General features: G+C 41.0%; 1 protein-coding gene across 3 annotated transcripts in view; it reads right to left on the bottom strand.

Moving 5' to 3' along the window:
* Positions 1-373: 373 nt before the first annotated feature.
* Positions 374-24,867, bottom strand: part of LOC119731314 (pituitary homeobox x-like) — a 30,020-nt gene continuing 5,526 nt past the window's right edge. The window contains exons 1-3 of one of the 3 annotated variants that reach the window (XM_038204463.1): positions 22,763-23,515; positions 15,217-15,434; positions 374-2,066 (exon numbers count right to left, since the gene is read on the bottom strand). In XM_038204463.1, the coding sequence (XP_038060391.1) occupies positions 1,524-2,066; positions 15,217-15,434; positions 22,763-22,886 (885 nt within the window). In that variant the 5' untranslated portion in view covers positions 22,887-23,515 and the 3' untranslated portion in view covers positions 374-1,523. Of the gene's footprint in view, positions 2,067-15,216; positions 15,435-19,037; positions 19,990-22,762; positions 23,516-24,867 lie in introns of those variants that run through there. The other 2 variants (XM_038204462.1, XM_038204461.1) reach the window with 2 other exon arrangements.

Below are 24,867 nucleotides of genomic sequence, written 5' to 3'. Positions count from 1 at the left end.
AACACCTGCGCATGCGCGTAGCGCGTGCGTGGAAAATACGTGCAATTGTCATGCGGTAAAGTAGCCACAATGCTTTGCGTTCCTTCTTAATGTATTCTTAAGATGGAAGTTACGTCGAGGTGATGTAAATATTTAATTCTTAATACATATTAAAAAAAAATTACTTAGCCGTCACTAGTGCCCATGGATAGAGTATTGATTACATCGAGGGATGTTTTGCAATAAATTCTTTAATTTTTTGCTGCAATATCTGTTAAAAACCCTGAATTCATGCAAAAAAGTTACATATGTACAAAGAACTTTGGAATAGTCGCTCTAGTGGTAAAAGTATGACGTCCAGGGGCGGGTCCGGGAATCTTTGAAGCGGGGGGGGGGGGTGGTCAGGCCCGTCAGAATGTTTTATGCCTGATTGTTGCGGACAGGCGGGCATATGTAATGCAGCACATTATTGTTATAATTTTTGTTAGTGTCAGAGCGGGGGGGGGGGGTGTTTCGACACCCCCCCCCTCTCTGGATCCACGCCTGACGTCATACGGTGGATGCTACCCCACACAGAACACACATCACAGAGCAGATATAGTGTCATAGCAACAGCTTCAGCTTTTAGGGTAGCCTTACAAAAAGACGGCTTGCTGAACAAGCGAGACATCACTCAAAAATGAAAAGCTACCAATATAACCAATTTTAAATAAATAAACTTTAGCAACCATAGTACGAATTTGTATTCCGTAGTTTGTACACTTGTCTCCGTACTATTTTTTGGTAGAAAATGTGACTTTCCTGACCCTGTAATAATCTGATAATTTCTTTCCAATATATAGAAAGTTCTTGAATATCTAATAATTTACAAAAACCCGCTAAGAATCTAGGAAATCCTTTGGTGCGTGTATAGTACATACAATCACAATTGCCAACATTTTTTTTGAAAGCTTATCACCTTTAACAAAATCTTTGTACACAGTGGCCTTATTTTAAAATTCTGCGGCAAAATGTCATTCACTCATTTCGGGTCTCTGTCCATAAGTATGGGGAAACTATATGAATAGAGCACGAATGACTTTTGACACAGAAACGAATTACCACTCGTTGCTAGTTAGGCAAGAAGTTTCTGACGTGATAAAAAAAAAAAAAAAAAAAATGTATATTTAAAAATTACACCATTATTGTGACCTGTAACGGGCATGGTGCTATGGTCGTGCAATCCGCCAACAAATTGGGATGTTGATACGCCGATAGCAAAACCGTCATGTTAAAAATAATTCATATGATTGATTAGATTCCGAGGGAATCGAAATCCTGACAGAATCGATAAATCCTCAACATAAACTAGGCAGTCAAAATATTCTTAAATGGACAAGATATTGATTATTTAAAAAAAAATTCTATTGTGCGTTGCTTTTTGTTATTAATATGTCATTTCACCGTAATAGCCCATTGTAAGCCTCTCAGGTACTGGTTGACAAACTATTCTTTCCTCAAAACTATTGAGGAATTTGAATTCTAGAAATATCGATGTCTGCTTTTCATGCGGGGCCATTGAGTCCAGCATACTGACAAGCTGATAATGTAGGCGATTGCCTGACCGGGTAGCTGAAACCACCCATAGATGTTGAATGTTGTTTAGCTTTAAGGCGAAGCGAAGCGATACTGCTGGAGCACGGCTCCCGATAGACGTACGGGGAAGCCGGCACCGAGGCGTACGGGCACGCCGCCGCGGCAGCCCCGGCCGAATTGTTCAAGTTCTGGTGGCTCATCACGCCGTTCACGGGAGACGTTGGGAACGTCGTGCTCATCGTAGTCTGCGAGTTGAAACACATGGGTTGGTTGGAGACCCCGGCCAGCGGGCTGACGGAATTCAGAGACCAGGGAAAGCTCTTAGCCCCCAGGGGGTTAGCGGCTGCGGCTGCCGACTTGGCTGCCCAGTTGTTGTAGGAGTAGCCGGAGTACAAGCCGTCGTCAAACGGCTGCATCAGACCGTTGAACTGCGTGCCAAAGCCGTTCTTCAGTTCGTTCATGTGGTTCCTCTCACGTTTTCGCCACTTGGCGCGACGGTTCTTGAACCAAATCTGCCCATAAAAAGGAAGACAATCACAGATGTTTAATTAATCAAAAATGTTACTCATATATCTTAATTAACATTAACGTGAACAAGGGCGAATCCAGGGGTTTCCAAAGTAGGAGCCTGGAGGCTTACAGCCCGATAGTCCGAAAGTTCTTTAGTCCGAAGGGTCATTAGTCCGAATGGTCATTAGTCCGAAGATTCGATAGTCCATTCGATAGCCCATTAGTCCGAAAATAGAATAAGGTTCATTAATCAGAAGGCTCGATAGTCCGAATAGACGATAGGGTTCGATAGTCCGAATTGACAATAAGGTTCGATAGTCCGAATAGATGATAAGGTTCGGTAGTCCGAATATACGGTAGGGTTCGATAGTTCGAATTGACAATAAGGTTCGTTGTCCGAATGGGCAATACGGTACGGACACTTCGGACTATCGGACCTTACTGTTGATTCGGACTATCGAACTTTATTGTCGATATTCGGACTATCGGACCGCATTGTCGATTCGGACTATCGGACCTATAGTCTTTTCGGACTATCGAACCTTATTGTCAATTCGGAATAATGAACCTTCGGACTATTGAACCTTATTTTCGTTTCGGACTATTGAACCTTCGGACTGATTATTAAAACCTTATTCTAAATTCGGACTACCGAACCTTCGGAGAAATGAACCTTCGGACTAATGAACCTTCGGATTAATGAACCTTCGGACTATTGCATCAAATGTTCGGATTAACGAACCTTATTTCATTTTCGGACTAACGAACCCCCTCTTATGGAAATTTTTGTGCATTCGGACTATCGAACCTTCGGAATAAAGAACCTTCGGAGTATCGGACCTTCGGACTATCGGGCGGCCCCGCGCCTGGAGTGTTGAATTAGTCACTCAAAATGTTCAAGTAATGACGTAATTCAGGGGACTAAAAACAAAATGTTATGTTTCTATCATGAAAGAAATTACCCTGCGTCTTTTTTTTTGGGCGGGGGGGGGGGGGTGTATGGTAAGCTACACCAACCCTTAGACCCGCCCTTGTTGAACTTGTTTGAAATACTGTATAGTCTTACAATGAGCAGGAAACACAAGAAAAATTGAACAACCTTTCAGTTCAGTTAGTCGGCAACTTTAAAGTCCCAATTCTGATCTGCATGATACGACGATGGTTTAATGCTTCATTAATTTGCAAAATGTCACTGAAGATAATGGCAATTTGTTAATACAGTTATTTTTGCTTTATATTTTCCTATTTTTTAAATATTTTTAAACTGCCTTACACTGACGAATTTCACTCAAACTATAATGGTACAAGAAAATCCAAGCTGGGAATGAGTTCACAAGATACTTTTAGTAGATGGAGATCTTTATCTTTCGTCCTGTTGACTTTCACACTTTCTGGTGTGGTTTCTTGAGTATGTAAACACCGGCAATCGTGGACTAGGGACAAAAGCGTTAGGGAACAAACAACGGGTCCTCGATTGACCGATAGTCCACGATTGAAATTCGTGTACAAAACCAATGAGAGCTACAAACAAAGGAGTAAAGGAATGAGGATTAGGGACAAAAGGGGTCCACCATTGCTGGTGTTTACAAAGATTTTGCAAGCATTACATTCACTGTGTGGACTTCCGAACAAAAGAGGTCCACATAAACCAGGCAGCAGCGACGTTGTGTGGACTTGCCCACGTCCACACAATGTTTTCCCCTCTCTGGAAAACAGGTTGAGAGGCATTTTGAGTTAGGTTTATCCGTGGCAAAATGAAGAGAAACACTAAAAGGAATCGTAGACAAAAACTGATTTGAAAGAGTTTTCACAGTGTGAGTAAAATGAGTTTTTTTCACAGGTTTTTCTTAACTTCACGAAAACAAAAGAATGTCCACACTAGGTATGTAACGTAAACATGATTGGGTGCGTGCGTGGGTGGTGCACACCTGATTCCCTGCTCGCTCACATGCAACGGTGTCTTTTTAATTGTTGCTGTCTCTACACGTATACTCTCACAATTTCCTGGGCAATAAATTGCTTTCCTGATCGGATATTATTGGATTGCAGATCTCCATTTACTTGGCTTTGTGATGCTTGTTTGTACATTTATTTTATATATCCATTTGTTCCATTAAGAAGCTGTTTTCTGTTTTCAGCTCGATAGCTTTTACGCGCGTTTTTTCCCCTTTCTGTTCGCGAAGGCCCGCATGTGTGTACTCCACATAATAAGACATATCACTAGCAATGTGAGTCACGACTCTTGTTGCAGACGACACAGGCCCAAATCTCACTCAACAGTTTCTCATCTTTTCCCGCCCGATGAGCCGAACGGAACGAAATTGGCGGGAAATGACAACCTTGGCAACCCATCACAATTCGGCGTGTATACCTCGCACAGACAACACAGAGAAGAGAGAAGGGGGATGATAAGAGAGAGAGAGAGAAAAAAATGGGAACAGTGACTGTATCGTGGGGCCTACTTTTCCCGCCGAAAGGCGCGATGCGTTTTTGTGGACGGCTTTCCTATCCCTCAATACGTCAGGTCATCGGACCTAGTTTTCCATGTAAGCCTCCGTTGAGCGATAGGAAGCCAATAGTTTAGTTGGTACCTTGCTCTCTTTAATCATGTATATGGGTCTCCATCAACTTAAAGGTGACGCGAACCATGGAATCAACCGTATGTATTACATTTGCTTACAGAAAATAGATGTTGTGGCAACATGATGTTCTCTATACTGCACTTCATGTAAACCGGCACATCTCTAGAAATACGAGCGATTTATGAAAATATTGACATAAATTATTTAACGCAAGGAAACATAACAAAGTCATGCCAACGAGGCCTAAATGTTTAGGTTGCCTATCGATATGATGTCAAATATGACATGGTTTATTCAGGGCGAGTCAAAAAAAGCGAACCCCAAATGTCGGGACTATTGTTTTAGTGAAATTCTGCATGCAGCACTTCCAAACTCTAGGATATGAAAGGTCAATTCATAAGCTTTCTTTTAGTACAAGAATCATTCGAATCACTCATGTACTTCTTAATTTACGGAATTTTAAACACAACCACCGCTTTAAAGTTCTGTCCACGGATCACACAAAATCTGTGCGTTCTTTCAGCAAAACGAAAACAATTCACACACATCCCTATATGATTCGTTTTCGTTTTGCTGAGAGAACACTTACCTTCTTGTGATCCGTGGACAGAACGTTAAAATGGTGGATGTGTAATTCCGTAACTTGAAAAGTACATGGGTGATTTGAATGATTCTTGTACTAAAAGAAAGCCTATGAATTGGGCCTTTGTGTCCTAGATTATGAAAGGGCTACATGCAGAACTGCACTAAAACAATGGTCCTGACATTTGGGTTTCGCTGGGTTTTTTTCACTCACCCTGTATGTTGGGGCTGCCTATCGATTATGACATCACATGTGACATGGTCTATACAGGGCGAGTTAAAAAATGAAAACCCAGTATTTTTTAAGGAAGTTCTGCATCTCGATCTTTCCTGATCTAGGATATGAAAGCCCAATTAATAAACTTTCTTTTGGTAAAAGAATCATTCAAACCATTCATGTACTTTTCCAGTTATGGAATTTTCAACACAAACGCAGTTTTATAAGTTTATCCACGGATCACATTTCAGATATATGTGATATTTCAGTAAAATGAAACCATGTCGTATCATGAAAACGATAGCAAAATAATCCCATAAGTCTCCGGGGTAGCCAAGTTGAGGCCAGGGCAAGACTATGAAATTACAAAGCATGTTGTTTTAACGTTCGCAACAGAAGGTGTGTACATAAAAGTTATGATAAGTGCCAGTTATCATTGTTATGAGAGTGTTCTGATGTGGGTTTTTAATATGTGAAAATTGTCTTCGATTTGGTGAAAGATCACTAACCATTGTGACCCGTGGACAACCTTATAAAACTCTGTGAAATTAAACGTCTATAACTGGAAAAATACATGAGCGATTTGAATGATTCTTTTACTAAAAGAAAGCTTATAACTTGGGCTTTCATATCCTAGATCTTGAACGTGCTACATGGAGAACTTCCTCAAAAATAGGGTGCGCCATTTGGGTTTCCTTTGATTTTATTTACCCTGTGTAGAATAATATATAACATTTTTAGTTTGCCTCCTCTGAATTCGAAATATTTAATGGATTTTCCCATAAAGTCCAACAGTAGAAGCCAGGACTGAATCACACCTTGCCACACTCGTGCACAGGTGGTACGCGCGCACTCAGTTTGCCTTCGACCAATAGGATTGTCAAATTACGCGCGCGCCTTATTATGAACGCGCGCCATCTACCCATGAGCGTTGCGCCACCTCAGTAAATGGTTGTGGCCGGTGTCATTATGAAATTTGGACTCCTATAAAATCTGGTCACTTTTACCTTGTATAGACTCATACAATAGCTGTGTCCACGAGTCTACGGTAGCGGCTGCACCCACTTACCATAGACTAGTGTGTATTTTCAAGCCGTATAGCCAAGTAATTGGGACACGGCCAGTGTATGAGTCTATAAGGTAAAAGTGACCAGATTTTACAAAAGTCCAAAGTTCATAATGACACCGACCACAACCATTATGCCTAGGCATGCGCAATGCAACAAAATGAGTCCGTATTTCACGGAGTCTAAATTTCACGCCACACCGGATTAGTCTGTTCATAACTAAATCACAGGGATAAATTGCAACAGAATTTGAAGAAAAAAATCCCAGAATTCAACACCCTTTCCTCCATAAGTGTTTCCGGAGATGGAACGCGTAAAAGAGGCGGCAAATGGCAGACTTTCTCCCCGCCGCCGCCGGCATAGCTTGCCTCTGAATGCAAACTGATTTTTAATCCCCGAGTTTTTCGATTAGTATTATCTTGACACTTCCCCCTCTCTCGCCGTCTGCGATTGCCTGCTCTCTCTCATCGCCACGGACTGACCCGTCCCCATCCCTCCAGCATGCCGCGCGCAGCTCGCCAGATTATATTCCTCGGATTCACTCCAGTCGTGTCAACGCATTGTTCTTAAGAAAATGGCGAGTATATACAACCAACGTGCACTTTTTTCTTTCTTCAGTTTTTCTTTTTGTCAGGTTCACGTACCCGTCAATTATTTTTCATCATCATCGTCATCAACGACCCTGGAAAATCGCAGCCTTTGAACCACTTGATGGGTTTACCACGTTGACGCACCTAGGCTCAGTTGCTAAATCGCCATCCCGACGGTATTCAGGAGGAGGCATTCTCAAGCATCTTCGTTTAAAATTTCATTGGACTTTCTCAGTTGTTCAACGACTGTTTTATGTGTCACATATTCGACAGATGAAATGTCTGCACGGTTAAAATGGAAACATCTATGTCTATGGCTTTTATAGTGGGGTTAAGCCTAAAGAACTTGCCCCTTTTTTCATCCTGTAACCAAACAATATGAAATATCACAAATGGGTATATTTTTTTAAATAGTTTAATTTCATTTGTGTTATTATAAATGAAAGAAAAATAGATAAGTGTTATTTCATCAGCAGATATTGTTCACATTTTTAGACATTTTTGTAGTTTCCTATCTCGTTAAAAGAAAAAAAAAGCGAGTGCACAATAAGCTCTGGCGAAAAATGCGACGCCGATGGCACATATGTAACACCATACTTTTGGTCAATTTTTGGGACATTTTCTCCTTGTGGATACCGTCCAACCACTACACAGAATACCACGTGACTATAACATTACTGCACATAATTGCCTCCATTTACAAACTTTTCATAAACATCTTTCCGAATTGTTACAAACAAATCCTGTTCAGTATTAGATTTAATTTGTTGTGAAAATTTCAATTCGGTAGTTATATTTTGTGGAAAACTTATAGGGTTTATTTTGGTAAATTTTCGGGGACAGACATATGCAATATAAACGGTCAAATATAGTTTGTTTTTGGTTTCGGGGACAGACAGACAGACAGACCGACCGACTGACAGACCGACCGAACCTCTGCACTAGAAAGCAGGAGGTCGTGGGTTCGAGTGCCACCCGAGTGATTTTGTCCTACTTTCACTCGGGAGGTAACACACTGAGTATACAGTGTTTATACGCCGGTGAAGGGCAAAACCTAAGTTGATTAACATGCACACAATTAACTCTACATCTCGGCTTACGGATCAGACATGAAACAGCCTCAGTGTGTCTGAGCAATGACTTGAAGAGAAAAAACACCGTGTGCACTCTATCGCCGTTCAAACGTCGCCTCAACTGCTCCATGTGACGAGTGACGGACGGGACCACAGCACTTTTTCCTCCAGAAAAACAATTTGGACACGGAGGACGCCACACAGTCTCCAGAAACGCAGGTGTAACAAAATGTATTTTTCGTCTGCATTTTGAATAAATGTGCCACTCCGCGGATTAGGCCAAGCGATTAATATCTTTGGCAGGTTGCTTGGTATACAGGGAAGAGTCCGAAGCTGTTCAGGCTCTACTGAAATATTAAACACGAAGCGACCTGCACTTAACGGAATAATGTGACACCAGACGAATAAAATTAAAGGTAATAGGTCATAGATTTTTTTTGTTGAAGCAACAAAATTGCTGAAAATCGTCTTTGGAATTTAGTCGGTCTCGTAACTGGATTCCGTTGCTTACGCAAAAAACTACGCCCGTGGGAACACACAGTCTTGTTCCGTGTAGTTATGGGGACATAAACGTATACTAGAATATGTATCCTTGTGGAGTCATTTTCATTGTTCTCGTGTACTAAAGTTTTCGAGTTTGAAAGTGTAGTTTCAAAATGCTCCTATTTTAACCAGAATCAATTTCCTGGGCTGAAATTCGGACTTAATATTACTTACATAAAATACTTCAATTTACAACATATCAACACACCTTTGAAATTACTAGTTTTTGAGTAAAATCCATATATTTTTCGTGATAACACTGTGGAGGCGTATTTACCTTTAGAAATTGCCCTGTGGAGACGTATACAATCTTGTGTTCCCTTTTATGCACATGTCTCCACAGGGTACCGTGTACCAGATCACTCGTCTGTATGAGGTATTTGTGGGGACCGAAAACGCTGAGGGGACAGCATAAAGTCCCCATAACTCGGTCCTAATTTGCCTTACAATAAAAAAAAAAACCTCTCCCCATAACGCTGTGTAGGCCTGCACACTTTCTGAAACAACCTCCAATGAGTTTCTGTTGAATGATACCAATTTCAGGCGGAATAATTTCACATGGTAGGCCTATGTGGTACCAGTCTTATCTTCACTTTGAGCAAGGTTTTTTTCTGGTTAATCACTACGGGCGCGTTTGGTAATTGCAAATGTTCCAATGTATCCCTTTAATTTGTAAGTTGTGTATCATTAGAGTTTGGTGTTAAAAATAACAAGTTCTTCCGTATCAAAGTAAACCCTTTGCAAGGGAGGAAGGTACCAATTTAGGAGTGAATTTGACCGCTTTAAAACAAAAATATTACCTCTGATTTGAGCATGACTCTTCTGGGATATTTTGAGTATTTTTAACGTCAACAGCACTACAAAAATACAACTGGGTTGACTGGTGTAACTATGAAGTAAGACAAGCAGTTGAAACTCAGAAAAACGCAGCAATCGTGCGACAAATGAAGACACGAAGTATCGGTATAAAACGTTCCATCGTGAGTTACTATTGACAATGCAAACAAAGGTTGTCGACAAGCCAATAAGGAAAAGGGAGAAAGATTATCCGACGTGACCAATCAGCGCTTTCTCCTACTCTTAAAATATCTTCAAAGACCTAGCATAAAATTTAAAAAAAATCGTCCTGAAAATGATACGGGAGACTAACGGCCACACATTCCAACAGACGAACCAATTTAATACCTCGTATCCATTGACAACAGGCCAATCGGAATTCTCGTGCAATGTTTACGGTTCGATGGAGAGTTCCCGCCAATTTTGGATGTTTGCGCACGCGGGAAAAGAAAATAATGCAGGAAAACCAAATACTGGGAAGCAGAGGGAACGGACTGGAATGTTCACCAATCGGAGGATCGATGAAGATGTGAGTCTCTTGGCTGCTGCACAGCCCCTCGGCATTAGCCGCAAATCAACACAAGGGTGTAACTGAACCCTGAGTAATTTGCCAGAAGCATCTACATCTCTCTCAACTACCGAGAGTTTTCAGGGTTTTTTTTCCCAGCAGATATGACCACCGTCTCGAGTTCTTCGCCGATTGCAACCTTGCCAATTGTCTGTCAATGTTTCCTCAATTCCCATTCAAACAGTTCACATACACAAGTGCCCAAAACGGCGAATAATTTCTTTCTTTACTTACAAGCGAAATGTACAAATAAAGAAATCAGAAGCGTAGAGACACAATGCATGCGTTACTACATAGTGTGGACATTCCTTTGTTTTCGTTTATACTCACACTGTCAAAACTCTTTCAACTCATTTTGTTTTTCCATGATTCCCTTTAGTGTTTCTCTTCATTTTGCCACTGATAAACCTAACCCAAAAATGCCTCTAAACCTGTTTTCCAGAGAGGTGAAACACTGTGTGGACGTGGGCAAGTCCGCAAAACGTCGCTGCTGCTGCTACCAGGTTTATGAGGTCCTCTTTTGTTCGGAAGTCCACACAGTGAATGTAACGCGTGTATCAGTGTGTATGTGTGGGTTTATTTAGCTGCATTTACTATTTTTAAAAAAATAAGAAAATTGACAAAAATCGCAGCGATTTGTACAAAGTAAGTTATGTCAAATATTTATGAACACATGAAAATAAAATAAAAGATAAATCCTCTTCATTTACTTAAACATTCGGCTTATGGTTGAAACAAAAACTGAGTGTAATAATTATGTGTAACTTAGCCTACTTGTAATTTTCAGCTTCAAATCGACCGGTTCAATAGAAGACAGTGACCCTTTTATCTCTTACGACGATCTGCGATTGTTTTACGTTCTCTATATTTTCAGTCGGAACCAATTCTCTATAAACACGAAACGCAATCTCTCCAAGACCGCCCGCCATCCTACTAAAAGATTATCGGTTGATACCAACGCAGAGGGGGCCAAGTCGTACTTGATGATGAATTGAAACCGAATCCGTGTCTTGTACATCTCCGGCCCGCTGGATTTCCAAAATTAATTGTATGTGTATAAACGTGATCCCTCCAATGTTTTGGCGGTTCAGGTTCCGGTTTGGGGATGGATTACTCAGTGTGGAGAAATTTGATAACTTGAAGTACAGTTTTTGTTAATGAGTACGCACTCGGAAATATTTCCGTAATACTCTTTGGTGAAAGTTCATTGTTCAGAGAAATGACAGAGGCGTGTTTCTTGAAACTCCGTCTCTTTTACAAGACATTTCAGCAGAGAAGAACGAAGTCACTTTTGGCTTTTATAGATCATATTGTTTTATACCATGACCGAAGTTGGGTTAATACGTTATATATTGTGGTATTTTATTAAAATATGTTGTATAAGCAATGAGGACGTACGCTAAATGTGCAGTTTTTTAGCGACTTTCTGTCTCGATCGAATCAAAGAAAATGATGCCAGCAGTACAAAAAACTGAGACATGACGAAAAATACGATAATTGAATTTGCCATCTACGTTGGTGCACTGTATTAAATTGAAACTGCTTTCTATTGACTAAGACAACACGTAACGTAACTATAACGTTACGTAAGTGACGTTAACGTAACACAACGAGACGTAACAATTCAGGATCACGCGATGATAAGGAAAAGAGAAAAGACGAGATGAAACTACACAAGACGAGATCACATCAGGCGAAACGACACGGTAAAGATCGACACGATGCGAAACAGGTCAACAACGAGATAGGACGAGAAGGGGCGAGATAAGACGAGACTAGAGGGAACGGCATGTTGTCGTCAATGGAGTGAGGTCTTTAACACACCTTCATTCAGATCCTAGCCAAGCGTGAAGGCCACGAAGCGTGACATTTAACACATAGGTAATTAACGCCGTCTTTGCACTTTTTCTGTTAGCCTTGGGAAGCTCTAATGCTCAGATGAATGACAAGAACATAATCTAACGGACTATCTACTCCTACTAGAAAACACTGGAGACTGCATGTACTGTCTCAGCCTATATACCGTATGACCCTGAGTACTTTCACCCATGATCTACAGGGGTGAGCCAAAACAAAATTGACAGAATCAGAAAAAAATATATATAAAAATATGTGGCTCTCTCCATGTCATACAAAAACTACAGGTATAAAATACATGGTTTTGACTAGTAACTGTGAAAATTTCACATAATCTGCATACCCCATTCCCAAGTTACGTCAGCTCGATTTTCATAAGAAGATCACAAAATTCATTATTTCAAAAATATCATTAATTCGGGTCACTTTCTTTTTGACTCAACCTGTGTAAGACCGCGTAAAAAATCACCTAACTCACGGTTCCGTTTACGCTTTCTACAATTCAATTTTCTTTACATACTTTTATAATTTGTTGTAAATTTCTATAATGTTGACTTTTCTCTAATGTTGCCAGGTCCTGAAGTACTGTGTAGAGCGCCAGACTCTGAAACACGAAGTTATTTAAGGGCCAATGTAATTTTTTTTTATGCAGACCCTGAGAATGCACCTTTGTGTCCCATTTTACCTTATTTTCAATTTTCATTTTGTCATTTTGAAGGGCATTTTGGTACCTTTTTGGTTTTGAAGCTCATGCAAATTTCTATATTCATTAGCAAAGGTGTGATATCATTTCGGGCAGAAACCTCAATGTTACATCTATTTCAGTACCACAATTTGCCAGAATTCGGATATTTTGCTGTCGCAAATTGCCTTTTCTTTGGTGATTAGTTGTTGTTTCGGTACATGACAGTAGACCAATGAGCAAAGTTTTCTCATATTAATGTCTTCAACGAGCAAATTTTGGGTTCACAATTTGAACAGAAAAACCCTTAAGTAAACAGTGTCTTCCTGAAATTACATCACAGCAACAGCGCCCTTATTTGTCAGGAAACGCATGGACAATTTTAAATGTTCAAAAAAGTGCACTTTATGATAAAAGTGACCAAAAGGCAGTGTTGGAGTCAAGTCTTCAAAGCCGAGTACCGAGTTCTCCGAGTACTTTAGGGGCCGAGTCCAGGGCCGAGTGCAAGTACACTGTGACGAGTCAAAAGCACCGAGTACGAGTACATTCAAGGCCGAATACTGGGCCGAGTCCGAGTTCCTAAGTCCGAGTCCGAGTAACGTACTCGGTGTGTACCCCCGAGTACTGGGGTTGAGTACCGAGTACCAAACCGTCGAGTCCGTGCAAAATTCGAGTACGAAGAATCGATTACGGGCCAAGTCCAAAGTTTTTTCGAGTACTGATAGTCGAGTACGGGCCGAGTACTTGTGTGTACTCGAGTTGTACTCGAGTACGAGTACTCAACACTGCCTAAAATGGGTGCCTAATAGATATCATACATTTAAGAAGAGTAAAAAGTTGCACAAAAAGTGTTCCCAAGAAAAATTCATGTCATGTGCCCTTTAAAGAAAGTAACTGGAAAAGATCGAGTGCTATAGTTGTACTATGTTACCCCACATGAAATAATATTTCATCCAGAGATCGTCTGTGAGCCCGATATGGATTCTAGATTATCTCGTAACACAGATACCTCTTTTATTGGCAATTTGTCAAAGGTCATTCTTCTTTTCTACCCAAGCGAGATGTCTGGATTACGAATCAGTTAAGCCAACAAGGGGGAAGAAATCCCTCACACGCAAATGACACGACTGATGGCCATTGCGTTACAAGGTCGTACTGCCCAGGATTCCTTGAGCTTGGCTGACACTGATGGGTTCTAGGCCTCACGTGTGAAACTCGCGGCGAGGTATTTGGGCAAAACATCAACGTCTGGAAAAATGATATCAATTTGAGGAAACTAGGGAACGGCTGACACAGTTATGTGACCGCGAAAACAAGTCTGAAGCCCTACATAGGCTTATCCGTCCAGTCTTCACAGTTATTATTATTTTTTTTTTTCAAAACAAATCATAGGCTTTGTTGTACAATCTCTTGTTAAAGAAGATCAGAACATGGTGCATCTGGGTGCAGACCTGTAAATAGGCCCAAAATTGCCTACGCCGGCCAACTCACGATTTGAAAGTATTATCCGGTATTAGAGCATTTTGAGGGCCGTGAACTTGAGGATTTTGTAAAAAAAAAAAAAAAAAAAAAAAGTTAGGTGGAAGCCGTGTAGAAAACTGCGACCTCCTATTTCTGTGAAAAATGACGATGGGATTCAGGACTGCTTTTAGGGGTGATCATCTTTGGATGGAATTTTCTCCCAAAAGTCATTGTTAATGCCCCAAAACTTGAACGGAAAATGAAAGATGATGAAATAAGCTTTAATTTGAGGGGTGTCTCGAACACCTCGGAGAGTTGTGAGTATTTTTAATATTTTTGGGAAGTGCCCGTAATTATCACTGAGGTCTATGGCAGTTTATTTACTGGTCTGCAACGATCACACTTGATGGCTCAGAGAAAGAAGTCGGAAATCCACTTTTTGTGAACTTGAGAACATTCGTTGTGTCAAATAAAATTATTACATGTAACATTTACATCAATCAAGAACTTTTCCTGGGTTTTTTTAGCTGCGGAATAGCAGCTCAACCAATCATCAGGTCTCTCCGTTAGTTCGTTAGTTAGTTAGTAAGTAACAAACGTTGACATTGTCTATTGCTCCTACATAATTTGACAAATTTTCACCAAACTTTGTCAAAAAATCAGTAGTCCACCCCAACATGTCACATGACCAAACTGGGGTCAAAGGTCATCATGGGGTCACTGGGGTCAAAAACCTGATTTGTTTAAAACTCAGAACACTACTCCTTCCAGAAATTACATGGCACAATCACGTGACTCATGCATGAACACGAATTTGATGGCCCGCAGCTTCCGAGATATTTCCGATCGAACTTGAATGTGTTAAAAGATGGTTGGTCTTGAAATATTTTAGCGGTTATCTAAATAACTCTTAGACAGAAAGAGGAAGGTGGTCTTATTACTCGACATACATAAACAACAGCAAGTGATGAAAAGCAACAAAAACGACGACAACAACAACAACAACGGCAACAATGACAACAACGACAAACAAACAACAGACAAACAATAAATAAACAAACAACAACGACGGGTCAAAGCTGTGGACACTCACCCTAACACGAGCCTCGGTCAGGTTAGTCCAAGCCGAAATCTCCTCCCGTGTGGACATGTCTGGGTAGCGGTTCCGAGCAAAGTGGGCCTCCAGCTCCTGCAGCTGTTGGCTGGTGAAATGCGTCCTCTGTCGGCGCTGCCGCCGCTTCTTGCCCGCGTCCCCATCCCCGCTTCCCTCGTCCGCAGGCCCGACGGCCTGATCCTCGGCACTCGCTGAGTCTGTGGTTTGTTTTTGGAAGGAAGCACAAGGAAAAAAACAAAACATTATTGGGTGGTAAAAAATACCTCGGTATAATTATTGTCAGTGGTGGCGGACTCCAATGTCAAACACAATTCGTGGACTTGAATAGAAACCCTGACTTTCCACAGCCATTTGTTCTGATTTTGTGATTGTTTTTAGGACTCAAAACACAAGTCGAAAGTCAAACACTTTTTGTCAAAAATCTTGACAACATTGTCGATAATGAAGGACTCCAAAAAGGCAGAACGCTCAGATAAAAACTGATTTTCTCGCAGCCGTATCGTTTTAGTAGAAATCGAATAACTTTGGATTAACAAGGTTCACGAGTTGATTATCTTCATTACAAAAAATGAGAAATTAGTGTGCTTTGATTTAATAGAATTTTTTCATTCAACTGCATTCTTTAAGTTTTTTTCCTTATGGTAATTCATTAACAATGAATTAACAAAATGTCTACACATGCGTATTCCCGTAGAACAAAAAATCACCAAACATGGCTACGCTGCTATTGTTGTTCAACTTTCTTGTTCGTCTTTTTTTTTCAGAGGAAATTGTTGAGAAACGAAACGGTACAGATTTTCTCCAGACTAAAGTCAAAGGTGAAACCGGTACAAATTTGGGGTCACGGTTTTGTCGCGCTCCCGTTTTTCTCCGAGGCGGAAGTTGTTTTTGCCAGACGCAAACACGCTGGGGTCATGACTTTGGGGATTGACAACAAAAACACGTGAGGTGTCAAGACGCCATGTTGTGTCAGGAGGCACCACACGACAAACACGGTGATTCAGTCCGGTGTACAATACAGGGTGAGTAAAAACAAACGAAACCCAAATGTCGAGAGCATTGTTTTAGTGAAGTTCTGCATGAAGCACTTTCAAAATCTACGATATATAAAAGCCAAACTGATAAGCTTTCTTTTAGTACAAGAATCATTCAAATCGCTCATGTACTTTTCAAGTTACGGAATTTTAAAAACAATCACCATTTTAAAGTTCTGTCCACGGATCACAAAAAGGTAAGTGTTCTTTCAGCACAACGAGATCATATCACATAGAGATTTGTGTGAATTGTTTTCATTTTGCTGAAAGAACGCTCACCTTCACTAAAACAATGGTCCTGACATTTTGGGTTTCGTTATTTTCTTTATTTATCCTGTAGAATTGTATGAGTATCATGGGAAATAAGTCTGTCACAAAGAGCTCATGTCCTTTTCTAGATGGAGAAAGAATTTTGGAATTATTGGTCCCCTTTTATTTTTGGTTTTTACAAATAGTCCAAAAAGCCAGCTAGGACCACCACTTTATCACATAAAATGAATTTTATTTTTAAAATTATATTTCAGCCACTTCCTCTAAAGATAATTATTTGTATAGAAACAAGTAAACTTTTTGGAAACCTTCTTTGGTCTACGGTTTGTTCTTCAATAAAACCCAGGAATTTTATTTCGACATACAATTTGATTTATTGGGATTAAGGGATATTCTTAATTCGCTTCAGACGAAGAACTATTAACATTCTAATCGGTGGAGGAATATCGACAATCACATTATAAAAACGGTTTTAACCGTAAGGTGGGTGATCTTGAATAAAAAAAAACTAGGTAATCTTAAAGAAAAAACTTAATATAAAAAACCTATACTAAAAGATCATGTAGGCCTACAACAAGAGATATCCGTCCGTCGGGAAATACAATCAGAGGCGGTGTAGTGGTTTAGCAGTGATTAACACTGACTTGGAACATTAATGAGAGCGGAGACATTGGAGGAGCAGTGCTTCAGGACGAACTCGGGGGAGGGGGAATCGTCATTTTCGAAATTCTTGGGGTATAGAGCAAAAGAAAACGGTGTAAATATGTGGTATATGTGTAAACACATGTACCTTTGTTCCCGTAAGGTTCCACAAATGAATATGGTAATTGCTGGATTATTTTTCAGTATCGCAGGGATTTCACAAAACGAAAGGTTTTCTCTCCAATTCGAGCTGAGATAGTAACACCTGTCTCGGTCTATTAAGCTTTTTTTAATTAAATGCATTTTACCTCACTAATATCGCTGGTTGAATATTAACAGACTTTCACACATCAATAACTCAGAATAACAATCATTTCAAAAATTTAAGGTTTTTTGGTAAGGAAGAGTTCCATACTTGCAATTTTCAGCAAGGCTTATTATTGAGCTAAGTCTCAGACGAAATAATGTCCATACAATTACGAAAAGTGTGATTCAGATTCGGGCGTTTTATGCTTCCATTTGGAGTGGGAAGTGCAGCAATTTAGGTCGACAAGCGATTGAAATAATTGCAGCAAGACCGAACCAGACAATGCGAAGGTCACGATATTCCCATGACTAAAATCAAGTCGTTCTGAATATTGCTCTACTGGGAGAACATTACATAGACAACTTATGGAACTATTAAAATATAACTACACACGCAAGTTCAATATTTTCGTAATGTTAAATATTTGAGAAGTACGACTGAAGAATTAATTCTGTAAACTGTATTGCCCTACTAATTAAACATTTATATGAACTTCTTAATACCTTCAAACCAGTGTGAATAATCCTGATATTTGTTCACGCAATCTACAATTAAGGATTGATCCGATCAAATCACAAGACAATCGCGATGTAAGTAAGAAAAAAAAGACTGTTCCAGTGTATTTGTCTGAATAATAACGGTGGGGGTTTAAAATTCATTTCGCATATTTTACACTTGGCTATGTTTTTGTAAGTTGACTAAGAAACTTGGTGCATGCCTAATAATTTCATATTCAATTTCGATTTAATTTCAATAACAGTTCTTTCCATCAAAAGCACAGTGGTAATCAATCAATACAATATCATATTAGATGAAGACATGATCATGAGAAGTCGAAGCTTGCAGAGGCAAATCTTTACATAAAACACAATAATAAGAAAAGGTTTACGATTGGAAATTTTGAAACTGTAAATATGAAAACAAACTACAGGGTGGTCAACTTGTGACAGCAATTTTCACCTACTTGTCGAGCATATTTCAAAAATTCATTTTAATGGTATTAATATATTGATCTTTAAACATAAGTGACCAAAAATATATAACATATTTGTCTCTGAGATATGGTAGTTTTAAAATTTCATGTGTCAAACCTGTTTGTCAACGGACGGCTTTATTTCATGCGCTTGACTGAGCTCCGGAGCTTGATTTGAAGACAACAAAACACTACACTAGACTTACACGTGGGCAACAGTGATATTGGTGACTTATATTCAGAGTAGCATAATAGCACTATTCTTGCGATTTTTGTAAAGATTTTTTTCCACCACGTCTAGTTGAAGAGCAGCTATACTTCACTACATTATAAAAAAAAGTTCAAATAAGTAAGTAGGTTAAAATTGCTGTCGAAAGTGGGTTTCTTTCTTGTTGCACCACCATGTACAGGCCTAGATTGTGAAAACATTCAAGTCAGATTTGACTAGTAAAAAGTCAAACTTGCACCGAGCTGACTAGAGCTAGAGTATGCTGGTGCAAGTTTCACATTTTTGTTAAAGTAATAAGGAAGAAGAAATTTTAGAGAGGGAGATGAAATATTGGGTACAGCATACCGTGAGTTTCCACAGACAATCTCGTGCAACCCATGGAGGCCACGACGCTAGGATTGGTCCGACTGTAGCGGGAGACTGCCGACTCGGCACCGGCCGCCGCCGCCGTCATGCTCCCCAAAGCACCCGCTGGATGCCTAGCTGACGACTCGGCGCTCACAAGGTCCTCCAGGGTGGAAAGTGGATCGCTCAAGCCGTTCATGGTGTACTTATATCAATCAGGGAGGACTTGGGATTTAGGCCGAGTTGTTGAAGAAGAAGTATAGAAGAGAGGAAAAGGGGACAGAAAAAAACCCGCAGCAGTCGGGGTGTTTATGTTGATGACGCTCCGTTGCTGGCTACTGCTGTTGCCTTCGATGATGATGATGATGATGATGATGATTGTCGTAGTGCTGATAAACTTGCCAGGATTCACAGGGATGACGAGAAGAAGGCTCAACCGTGAAGTCTCGCAAAGAAAAGTGGGACGGACCCAAAGCAATCCGGGGGATAAAAACCGGCCTAGCAAAGTCCAACCAGGTTTGACTACAGCACGCTGACAGCATGGAGCAGATAGACTTCTCGAAACAACAAAACCACAGCGTCTTTGTCGTTAGAGTGTACCTGCTTGAAACACGCCTTCACGGTAAAGAGGCAAAATCCTGAGGATGGGATTTACGGAACCAGTCCATGCAATCAACTACGGTGATTCAATGGCCTAGATCGGTAAGCCGTCTCGCTTGGGCTTTCCCCTTGCCGTCTGTGCGTCCAGATCCTTACCGGTAAAAACGAGGCAATCACGCACCTCCCACCTACGCCAGTGGACACCCGACGTGAGCTACAACACAGAACCCCTTTATATTGGGCACACAGCACCGAATCGCCCTCAATGCCAGCCAGTCTCCGATATTTTGTCAAGTAAAGGCCTGTGTGTCTAGTCCACACACATGCAGCGTTCTCGGTCTAATTCTGACCGTGCCCCTTAGATTTTCCTTGGTAAAGAGGCAGAAAATACGCGGAGATAATACGAAAACTTCACTTCATTCACTCCACCTCATTGTTAACTTACCGGATGACGTCACGGAGATCGGACGCGCAAAGTGGGGGTGGGCGTGGCCTAAGGTGAAATGCTTGACCAATGGCGAGCCTGGGATCGCGTGTCATTTACGTTACGGCCCATCATCAATTACGATTGACGTTAATTCCCTCCTCTGCAGGTGCTTCTCCATGGTGGAAAAGGAAGTTCAGACTTGTACTGCTTAAGTATCACAGTTGAAACGCCTAAATCTACTGAGCTTTTCGTTTTGATTCAAACACAGCGATTGATTGAAAAGTGCGGTTAATTAAACTGACTGTGACCTAAATGTGGACAAGTTGTGCATATTTTAACATCGTGCGTTCCCCAAAACAGCACTTACTAAAAATGATCAAAACTTTTACAATGTTTTTATTATGAAATTTCACCCATCACAATCATGTCTGTTATCATCATCGTCACTATAATCACCAGAGTTATTGCACACAAACAGGAGCAGATCTAGGGACCAGACACACACACTCAAACTGATGAATATTGCCTTCAAATTAAGTTTCCTCTAAACCTACAAGAAAACTAACAAATTTTATGAGTAACACAGTTGAATTGCCTGGCTATATAGACAGTAAAGTCACATGGACAAAGACAATAATGTACGAGTTTACAAAAGGATAATGTTCAAAATAGAATCGAAATAACCCATTTCATCGCCGGGAAAAAAGTAAATGGTTTGGTGATTCTTAAGTATTTTTTTAAAGACGTCTTACGCGTTAAATTTACATTTTGAAGATCGAAATTGATTTGTCCTTATCTGACACGCCTGAACGGCTAAGCTGATTTTAGTCCAGATTTTACAGAGAACGGACTATTTATTTCCTTCGAAATGATAACAACTTATGAGATATAGATAAACAACTTGTTTTGTATTATTTAGGCCTATTTTTTGATGACAGAATATAGACAGGTGATTACCAGCAGGAAAGCCCAGGCAAACACGGACAAAATGGGATTATTTTTGCTGAGGAATTAAAAACAAAGAAATCAAAAAGTTTATACAAAATATCTGGACGTGATACCGTCATTCGAACGGCCACTGCGTCAGTCACAAATATGCATCACTTCACCCAGATCCGCAAGAAAAACTAGTTCAGCCGGAATCCCCGGATTTTTGCATACAAAACGCTTTATTTTTGCGGACAGAACTGGAACAGAAGCTTACGTGGAAGATTTGGTCAATTTGTTTACGGGATTGAGAGCTCGAGCGAGTCTTGGGTTCCTTGGAGCACGGGGATCAACCGCAATCTGCACGGCTACGGGCCTAAGCCGTTGCATCGAAATTTGATAATGTCGAGAAAAACGGTAAATAAGGTGGGATGTGGGGGAAACCGGTAATGGAGCCCTGGTTTTTCTGGAAGATAAGTTCCGAAAAACCGAAGATCATCCTGTTTTGCCGCGGGATAGATGCGCGTGTTTGAAGGACGATTGCCCCTGCGCGGGCAAGGTTAAGAAATTGTTGGTTTGATTTGAGAGACGCTTGTTTCTCGCATTTTCTGACTTCTTTATCAGTGTACGACAGAGGAAGAGTAGCTGAGAGTTATATACGAAGAGCGAGTTTACCAACCAAACAAAATCGGATGCTTCTCATCAGTCCGGTGGATTAGCCCGTCCAGGAATGAAAATTGCATTTTCGACCGGCCACGCCGCGGCGGGGGAAACGCAGCGCGTAGCGCGGGGCCCGAGCAAGGGGCCTCGGGGAGCACCGTGCCCATGAATTTCAAATAAGCCCGAGCTTCGGGTAGCCAGCTTTTTCGCATCACTCGCTTGTGTCATGCATGTATCTCTATTCTAAAAGGATCAAGGGGGATTTACAGCCAATTCCGCTGCCTCTCTATATTTTCCTTCATCGTGGAAAAAAAACACACACAAGATGGCAACTTGAAGGTATATGAATTGAAGTGGAAAACACGGCATTACGGGGCAGCGTCCATTCACCGCGAATTGGTAGCCGAGTGGGCCCGGGTAACTGTAGTAGTCACCCCGGTATTTTCGCGCTGCGCTGCGCCGGGTAATCCACGCCCGGTCCCTGTTGACAGTCAACCGCCTCGTTCTTTTCAAAATTAAAAAAAGAAGAAAATCACAGAATCAAGCGGTTGATGTTGAAACAACAACCCGGTGGAAATCAAAAACAGCAAGCTATACAGAAAAGCCAATTTCTTTGTTGTCACTCAATTCTGGGCTGTAGATCCCCGCGAAAGCCTCATGAATTCGCGGGGCTAAATATTCGAATGCCGGGGAATCCATGTCTTAAACCTCCATGCATTAAAAGACGTTGCGAGGAGGAACAAATGATATGTATTGAAAATCTTGAGAGAATGTGAGATTGGAAGAGGATTATTTTAAATCTTCACCGAATAAAAAGCGTGTATATATATTGTTTACTTAAATTCAAAAAGACAAAAGCACCGCGTGCTCACTTTTTCGCGATTTAATTTTCCAAAGTAGGTCACGACAAATAGAAGTTTTGTTTTTCTGGTACGCGTTTTTAACCAATCTCTTGTGCTTATCAAGTAAACCAATGTTCAAATCGAAATCTCCACACTGGCTTATTGAGGACACTGAAGTTTGTTTTACTGTTATATGTATTTCAAGTTGGTCTGTTTGTTTGTCTTTCTTTCATGTTTGTTTCTATAGTGTTTCTTTAAAATTTAATTACCTGCTTTCTGACGAATCTCGTTATCCCGAGGCAGGACCGGTTCCAAGTTGGTCAATTCCAACTCGTCCATCTCCACCATGTCGGCCTCAAAGGTCCCCGCACTGACCACTCGCTCCGCCTGCATAATTCCGATCTGGGTGTAACCGATCACAAGTTGGGAAGCCAGCTAGTTTGTGCACGAAGTGCGCCGATTGATCACTGCACTGTACTACACCTCCGCAAAAAGTTGTTTCCAAATTCCATGCAACTACCTTCTCTGTTTTCTACCGACACTCCAATTCATCAGTCCCAGTCAAGTGCTGGCGAAGAACTCGTGAGAACAAACAGGGCATTTTTTAAATACTTGCAGCGACAGCCTCAAAAGGAGATAATCATGCTCCGGGATAATATTTCTATGATCACAAGATGGTCCTCGGAATGGTTAATGTGTTCTGTTCACGGCCAAATCCGTTGGTGGTCTTTGTTGTGTCGTACAATCTTTTGTCAGGTCGACGGATCTTGGGCCACAATGGATAGAATGCATTCTTCCACACTGAATTCATCGTCTGCTGAGTGTATACTGGCTATAGAAACTCCAGCGTGTCATAATTGATGATGAGCCTGTCATCTTTTTTGTTGGCAGCATGTAGACCGCCGTAGGTGTATACACGAAATTGAAAACTTTGTTAGACGCGCTAGCGTCGAGGTTGTTCTGCATTCCAACACTGAAGGTGTTTTCATTTGTTCTATATCTTTCACGATATTTTGCAGTTCTGAGATTCAAGCGATCTGCCCGGTTTATTTTCGTATATAGCGATACAACGGAAGTTACCTTCGTACCGTAAACTATGAACTGTTATCGACAATGAAGGCTTCAGTTGTTTTGTTGGTTTGATAGGCATCCGGGATAGGTGTTCCTCTTCATAACTCAATGGAGCTTGACGTAAAGACGACCAAACACAAACATGTCTTTTTATTGTAAGGAACAACATAGCCACCCTGCATCCCTGATCACAACAACAATCATTTTACGGGAGTGATTTTGTGAAGCATTTGAGTTGGGGGGGGGGGGAAGGAAAATAAAACTCTAGACTGTCACTAAATTAACGGGGTTTCACCCCACGCTGACAGTTCACACACATCGATCTCCGGTGGGGAAGAAAAGCACCCAGCTGGGCGTGGCCTCGTAAGACTAAAATGGAGGGGGGTACCGGTGTGTTAAACGACGTACCGAGGTCAGTCGGTAAAAGAAGAGACCTAAATAGTATTGCCTGGAAGACGCACAGGTACAATACACCTAATTGGATAGGTGTGAAAGAGATTTTCTGGGGTTTAAGAAAACAACAGCGGGATGCGCGGTCTATAATGCCATATTTTTCGGTCGTTAAGAGCGGGATTTAAAACTTTTGTAGTGTCGTAATTGCATTGTGAAAATTGTAAGCGAAATAGCGTAGTCCGTAAAATTGAGAGAAGCAGTTTTTTCATGTTACTTAACAAGCTCGATCGAAAATATCTCGGAAGGCTGCAGGCCAACGTTCGTGTTCATGCATGAGTCACGTGATTGTGCCGTGTAATTTCTGGGAGGCGGAGTGTTCTGAGTTAAAAAAAAATCAGGTTTTTGACGCAGTGACCACATGATGACCTTTGACCCCAGTTTGGTCATGTGACATGTTCGGACTGGGCTACTGATATACTTTTTGACAAAGTTTGGTTGAAATCGGTCAAAATAATTATGTCGGAGCAATAGACAATGTCCACGTTTGTTACTAACTAACTAACTAACTAACGGAGAGACATGATGATTTGTTGAACTGATATCCCGCAGCTAAAAACAAATTACGCTGTTCTGTGTTAATTAATGTAAGCTTCGCAGGGGGATTTATAATTGTGTTTATTTTGCAAACGTATTGGGAACAAATGCTGTATGCCTATAGATCAAACCCACTTGAGCATTTTCTTTTTTTGGCCAGGGGGTGCTGACTGCTGAGTGGTTGGATGTGCATTCACGTCTACTAAACGTAGGGGGTGCTTTCGTGTATTCCAGCACCCCATCCAAAAATGTTGTGTGTGGGGGGGGGGGGGGGGGGCTGCAGCACCCACAGCAAACCTCCCCCACCTGCTGCAGA

This window comes from Patiria miniata, unplaced genomic scaffold, assembly GCF_015706575.1.
Source record: "Patiria miniata isolate m_02_andy unplaced genomic scaffold, ASM1570657v1 HiC_scaffold_23, whole genome shotgun sequence".
NCBI lineage: Eukaryota > Metazoa > Echinodermata > Asteroidea > Valvatida > Asterinidae > Patiria > Patiria miniata.
This window is presented reverse-complemented; position numbering and strand designations above follow the sequence as displayed.